The sequence below is a fragment of the Eretmochelys imbricata genome, chromosome 2, assembly GCF_965152235.1.
Source record: "Eretmochelys imbricata isolate rEreImb1 chromosome 2, rEreImb1.hap1, whole genome shotgun sequence".
In the NCBI taxonomy this organism is placed as follows: Eukaryota; Metazoa; Chordata; order Testudines; family Cheloniidae; genus Eretmochelys; species Eretmochelys imbricata.
In genome coordinates this window covers 261294028-261300470 of record NC_135573.1, presented here as the reverse complement: position 1 = coordinate 261300470, position 6443 = coordinate 261294028, and the positions used below count along the sequence as shown (strand labels likewise).

The following is a 6443-nucleotide window of genomic DNA, read 5'->3' as shown; positions in this document are numbered from 1 at the left end:
TTTACACAGACCAATCTCTTCTGTAACTTTTATTGCAATTCAGCTTGACAAATCAATCCCTCTTGACTGAATTATGGAGCCAGTACGCAACAGGGCTGCAGCAGAAGGGGGTCATGTTTTCAAATTAAATACGCAGACGGTATTTAAACTGGACATCGTGAGTGGGCTGCATAGAACCAAATCCCCATCGGCTCACGTCTATCGGAGGGATCTCCTCTTTCTCGTTAACTAGCTCCAACTCATAGTAAGACAACATCAGGAACACAAACAGTTTTATTTCATTGACAGCAAAGAACCGTCCAGGACAGATTGAGGTGCCTGCCCCCCAGGGCATGTTAAAGTATTTCAGCTTTTTCCCATTCTTGTAGAAATCTTTTTTGGTGCCATCTAGGTTCAGGAACCGGTTGTATTTGAAGGTGTAAGGCTCAGGATGGACTTCGGGGTCCATCTGCACTGCGATGTAGGGAAACAGAGCTACCCTGTCCCCTTTGCGGAGGGCGTACTCCCTGCCATTGGCCATCTTGAGATTCAGGTCCTCAACCACTGCTCTGATCAGAATGGGAGCTGCTGTCAGGCGCAGGGTCTCATCCACTGCGCTGTCCAGAAGAGGGGTTTTCATTAACATGTCCCTGGTGATGTTAACTACAGGGCTACCTGGCTTCACTTCCTGGCCAGCCTCTCTTAAAACTTTGTCCACTTCTTCCCTCACAGCCTGCATTGCTTTGGGATGCTTCATGAGATACAAGAGAAGCCAGAAGGAGCTCGGGCCCGTGTTGCCTTGGGCCGCCCAGAGAAGCAGAAACATGAACCGGTCCCGCATATACTCAGGCACCCCAAGCTCTGCCAGGAACTGTTCTTGGTCGCTTACCCACCCGCTGATGTTATCCTTCTCACGGCTGTTCTTCACAGAAAGCAGCTTCCAGAAGAGCCTCTTCAGCCTCTCCGCTTCCATTTTATCCTTAGGGGGCAGCACAGCATAGGCCAGGCGGGGGAAGAGGAGGTCGTACTTCCGGAACTCATCAAACAGCTCTTCGGAGTGGATGAGATCAAGCTCCTTGGTTTTCTCCTTACTCTCTGTCCCTGTGCCTGGCTCGTTTCCAAACAAAGCCAGGTAGCCAGCTCTGAAGACAATGTTGTAGCTGTAGTGGAAAAGCCCATCCTGCTGCCAGGGTCTCTCTTCTCCTGAGTTCCTGTTGTGAAACATGAGGGTCTGCAAATTCTCCATCATGGCCTCAGTCATGACCACTAGCCCATCTCCCATGAGGTGTTTTGTGCTTGACACCTGAATAATCTTATGGTCATTTTTACACTGTTGATACCCAAAAACCCTGGCTACCAGTTCTACGGCAAACGTCTCAAAGTCGAGTTTGGCTTTTGACGCCTTCACTATGGCTCCAAAAGAGAGGGGGTCCATTAGGAAGGTGAAGTAGTAGCCTCCAATCAGCACTGTGAAAATGTCCCCATGTCTCCTCTGCATCTTTTTCAGGAACTCTGCGCTGTTCTTTCTGAAATCCAGCGCGTACCCCAGCCACGGAATGTGGCCTTTATCCAGTGGAGGCTCCATGGGTCTCCTCCTTCGAAAGGCTCCCAGGAGATAGAGCCCACCGAGAACTGAGGCTAACAGCGCACAGAGAACTGCCGCCCAGAAAGCCATTTGCTAGAGACCTGTGCACCGGAGCAGGAGTTCCAGACAGACTGAGAGGAAAGGCTACAATGCTGTGTTTATAAACCCTTCCTGGCAGATGGCCAGTCACAGACTGACTCCTGGCCTCATTCTCTGTTTGCAACTAAGACTAACCCTTCTGCTGACAAATGCTGAGCACTCCAGTTTTTATCCACGTCTCATTTACTAAAAGATCCACAAACTTTTAAGGCCAGCATGGGCAGCGTGTAATGGAGGCAGGGGGAGACTAAGCCTCCCCAAACCTCATGCTGCCAGGGGCAGGACAGTGGGGTATTTGGGGCTTCCAGAAAAATCTCCCCTCACCACAGCCCTGGGGACATGGCAGGGGCACAGAGCTTTTCTGGTCTCGGGGCCTCAGTGGGGGGTGTGGGGGGAAGGAGCAAGCAGGGGACAGGGTCTGGGGGAGAGGCAGAGTGGGGGAAGAATGGGGGTGTAGCCAAGGGGGAAGGGCTCCAGGCTTGGAGCTCCAGCCAGGGCCAAGAGCTTGACCCCAGTGGGACCAAGCTCTCAGCCCCTTCCCCCCGCCCCCCATACTCCCAACCAAGCTCTCAGTCTCCCAATGCCAGCTGGGGCCACAAGGGGGAGTGGTCAAGCTCTCAACCCCCTCCCCTACCCTCCCCCATAGCTCCGACCGAGCTCTCAGACCCCCCTGTCCCAGCCGGGGTCAGGTGGGGGTGGGGGGCTGAAAGCAGCAATCGGGGGGGTGGCCTCGGCTGGAGGAAGTGGGGCACGGAGCTAGCCTATGCAAGGGGAAGCTTCACCCACCACCCATGAAGCCCAGAAAGGACTATTATGGTCATCTGGAAGATATGTTGTATGGAGTCAAACACAAGCTTTTGGGCTCAATACAGGGGTACCTGGGTGTATTTCTCTGGTTTGTGTTGTACAGAAAGTCAGACTAGATGGTCTAATGATCCCATCTGGCCGTGAAATCTCTGCATTAATCTATTTTCATTTCCTGAATCAGAAATGTTAGAGAATTTCACTCAGTGATTCTGGCATCAGACAATGGGTTGTGACAATTTGCTGGCTGATACAAAAAAGTGGGACTTTTCCAAGTTGTTTGGAGAAGGGAAGGGGTCTGTTTGAGCAGGAGAGAGGATGAGGGGTCAGCACTGGGATAATTTTAGGTCAGATGATGTGAGAGGGAAGGACCCCAACACTCCAGGCTCTGAGGTTCTCCAACAGCACAATGACCTGCCGTTGCCCACAGATAAATAGTCAGATGCAATTACAGGGCCCAAGCCTGCAACGCCTTTCAGCATGTGAATACGAATTTGCATAATCAGGTCCAAAGTATGAGTAGTATCCTAATAATTACTTCTGATGCAGTTTTTTTCATCAGTAGATCACACAGCACTTTAGCAACCAGGTCAGTATCATTATCCCCATTTTACAGATAGGGAAACTGAGACACAGAAGAGGAATGTGATTTGCCCAAGGACACCCAGCACAGTTGGGAATAGAGCCTAGTTCTCCTGAGTCCAGTCTAATGCTCCATCCAGTATGCACACGCAGGGGGACTGTCATAAATATAAAGGGAAGGGTAAACCCTTTAAAATCCCTCCTGACCAGAGGAAAAATCCTCTTACCTGTAAAGGGTTAAGAAGCTAAAGGTAACCTCACTGGCACCTGACCAAAATGACCAAAGAGGAGACAAGATACTTTCAAAAGCTGGGAGGAGGGAGAAAAACAAAGGGTCAGTGTCTGTCTGTATGATGCTTTGGCCGGGGACAGAACAGGAATGGAGTCTTAGAACTTAGTAAGTAACCTAGCTAGGTATGTGTTAGATTATGATTTCTTTAAATGGCTGAGAAAATAGCTGTGCTGAATAGAATGAATATTCCTGTCTGTGTGTCTTTTTTGTAACTTAAGGTTTTGCCTAGAGGGATTCTCTATGTTTTGAATCTAATTACCCTGTAAGGTATCTACCATCCTGATTTTACAGAGGTGATTCCTTTACTTCTATTAAAAGTCTTCTTGTAAGAAAGCTGAATGCCTTTTCATTGTTCTAAGAGCCAAGGGTTTGGGTTTGTGGTCACCTATGCAAATTGGTGAGGATTTTTACCAAACCTTCCCCAGGAAGTGGGGTGCAAGGGTTGGGAGGATTCTGGGGGGAAAGACGTGTCCAAACTACGTTTCCCAGTAAACCCAGATAAAGTTTGGTGGTGGCAGTGGAAATCCAAGGGTAAAATAATTTTGTACCTTGGGGAAGTTTTAACCTAAGTTGGTAAAAGTAAGCTTAGGAGGTTTTCATGCAGGTCCCCACATCTGCACCCTAGAGTTCAGAGTGGGAAAGGAACCTTGACATTGGCCATTTCAGATTTTGGTGGGGCGGGGCAACTTTGTTATTTCAGGGGCTACTTAGGTACCTGAAAACTCTAGTTTTTTTGCAGATAACTTAGAAACTAGCTGACAGGAGCACTGTATCTAATTCCTATATAAAGAAAGGAAATTAAATTAATGAGACCCACAGCTTTAATACTAACATCTTGTGTCAAGTCACTTAAGGGACACTGGTTAGGTTTAAATTCTTAATGTCTATTCTCACTTTGTTATTAACTCTTGAATACAACAATTGAAACAACTGTAGAAAAATCTAGATTACTTTCTATTGTTTAGGCTACTTACTTTTTGCTGTTCACCAAGTTTGGAATAGATCCTTTAACTTTTGGAAAAAAGAAAAGGAGTACTTGTGGCACCTTAGAGACTAACCAATTTATTTGAGCATGAGCTTTCGTGAGCTACAGCTCACTTCATCAGATGTATATTCATCAGCTGTAGCTCACGAAAGCTCATGCTCAAATAAATTGGTTAGTCTCTAAGGTGCCACAAGTACTCCTTTTCTTTTTGCGAATACAGACTAACACGGCTGTTACTCTGAAACCTGTCATTTAACTTTTGGAAACATCCTACTAGGGCAAGGCCCTGTGAGTTTACGCTGCACCTGCCTGAGGCTCTAAGGGTGCTACTATACTACAAACAATAGACTAGAAACTGACTTTAATAGGAGTGAAACTGACACTTTCAAGTCACTTTCACAGTATTGCCAACCCCAAATGTTCAAAAAACCAATGAGTCAGGGTCACCAAAAATCATGAGATTATGTAAAAATAATAGATTTGCTGGTCTTTTTATTTGCCTTCTGCTTTTTGAGCCTTTCGGGTACCCTGGGGTCACATTTTGAAGCTTTCGCCACAGCCACGAGGTCTAGAAACATACTTTTTCTTTAAGAATGAAGGCTGAAATCATCACATATCACTTGACTCCAGGAGCTGGGGCTTTAAGGAAAACAATAATTATGAGAGTTTGCAACACTTCTTTCCCTTCTGTTTAAAGGCAAGTAACTTTCCAGAAGGCTTTTAATCACAACCCAGCGGTGACTGAGTTGCGGTTCTCACAGGAGAATATTTAAAACCAAACACCAGGAAAATTCCACATCTTAAAGTTGAGAAAAAAATTGAGTCTTCTGAGGTATATCAGGGCCACTGCAGGCAGGAAAAGAAAATAAACAGGCACAGGAGCTCTGGGCAGCTCTTCTTCTTGTAAACTGTTGGAGGGTCAAATCTTCCACTCCTTAATCAGGTAAAACTATGTCACAATCTTCCAATTTCCCCACAACATATTGTAACATGATATGATGAAAAGATTGAAAAGAAAACATGAAAAGATTCCAATTTCCCCACAACATATTGTAACATGATTATGTAACCAACCCACCACCTTAATTAGTTTACACCCAGCAAAATTAATTATACAGCAGACAGGATGCTATCAAACTAAGTTTCCTTTTACGATTTTCTAGGCACTTCCCTTTCTCTGGAGGTGATAGGCACTATCAGGACAGGATTGTATTCCTAACAGCCCCATAGCACCTTATTTCAATGTGACTAGTTTGGAATGTGAGGATGTGACCGGTCGCTTCCCAGCTTATGGCTGCCTCTGCTGCTTAGCCAAAGGCCTTAGCCTAAGAACAGGGCCTCAGCCTGTCACAGTAAGAGAAGGACCTTACACCGGCAGACAGTGATTTTGATTCTTTCTTTTATACCTCTATAATTAGCCAAGTGATAAGAATACACCTAAATTCTTAGAGTATAGGCCTTTACAGACAGGCCTGAATATCTATATCCTAACAGTGCCACAAGTACTCCTTTTCTTTTTGCGAATACAGACTAACACGGCTGTTTCTCTGAAACCTGTTAGAAGACAGGATACTGAGCTAGACAGACCATTAGTGTGACATAGCATGGCCATTCTTATGTTCTTTTAAGGAACTGAAACAGAATCTTGTAGATGGCTGAGAGAAGATATGATTATTCTCTTAAAATACATCGGGGTGTACATTCCAGAGAGCGAAAAGAGCTATTGAAATGAAAGGACAATGTCCACTCTCAGAGGGGCCAGGTCATGGGTGTTCAAACCTACTGGTCAGAGCAGGAGTCAGAGGCCAGATGCCAGAGTCTAAGAGCAGAGCCGAAGTTGGAGTCAAGGGTCTGAACTGGCATATCGGGAGCGTGCCAAGGCTGGGGCCAGGGCAGAAGACCAGAGTCAGAACCAGAGTCAAAGGCCAGACGTCAGAGTCAGAGACCAGCAGCAGAGGCAAGGGCTAGGAACAGGGCAGGAGTAAGGCTGGTAACAAGCAGTTACCATAGCAATCATTAGCAAATGCACTGAGCAGTTGCTAAACTTGTATTTTATGGAACAGCAGACTCACATTCTCAATCTGTAACCACCAGGTGCTGGATTTCATGATATATAC

The 6443-nt window shown here is 46.2% G+C and overlaps 1 protein-coding gene across 1 annotated transcript; it reads right to left on the bottom strand.

Annotated features, from left to right (window-relative positions):
• Nucleotides 1-124: 124 nt before the first annotated feature.
• CYP8B1 (cytochrome P450 family 8 subfamily B member 1) lies at nucleotides 125-1654 on the bottom strand. Its single transcript, XM_077809529.1, has one exon. The coding sequence runs from the start codon at nucleotides 1652-1654 to the stop codon at nucleotides 125-127; it is 1530 nt and encodes a 509-aa protein (XP_077665655.1).
• Between the last annotated feature and the right edge of the window lie 4789 nt (nucleotides 1655-6443).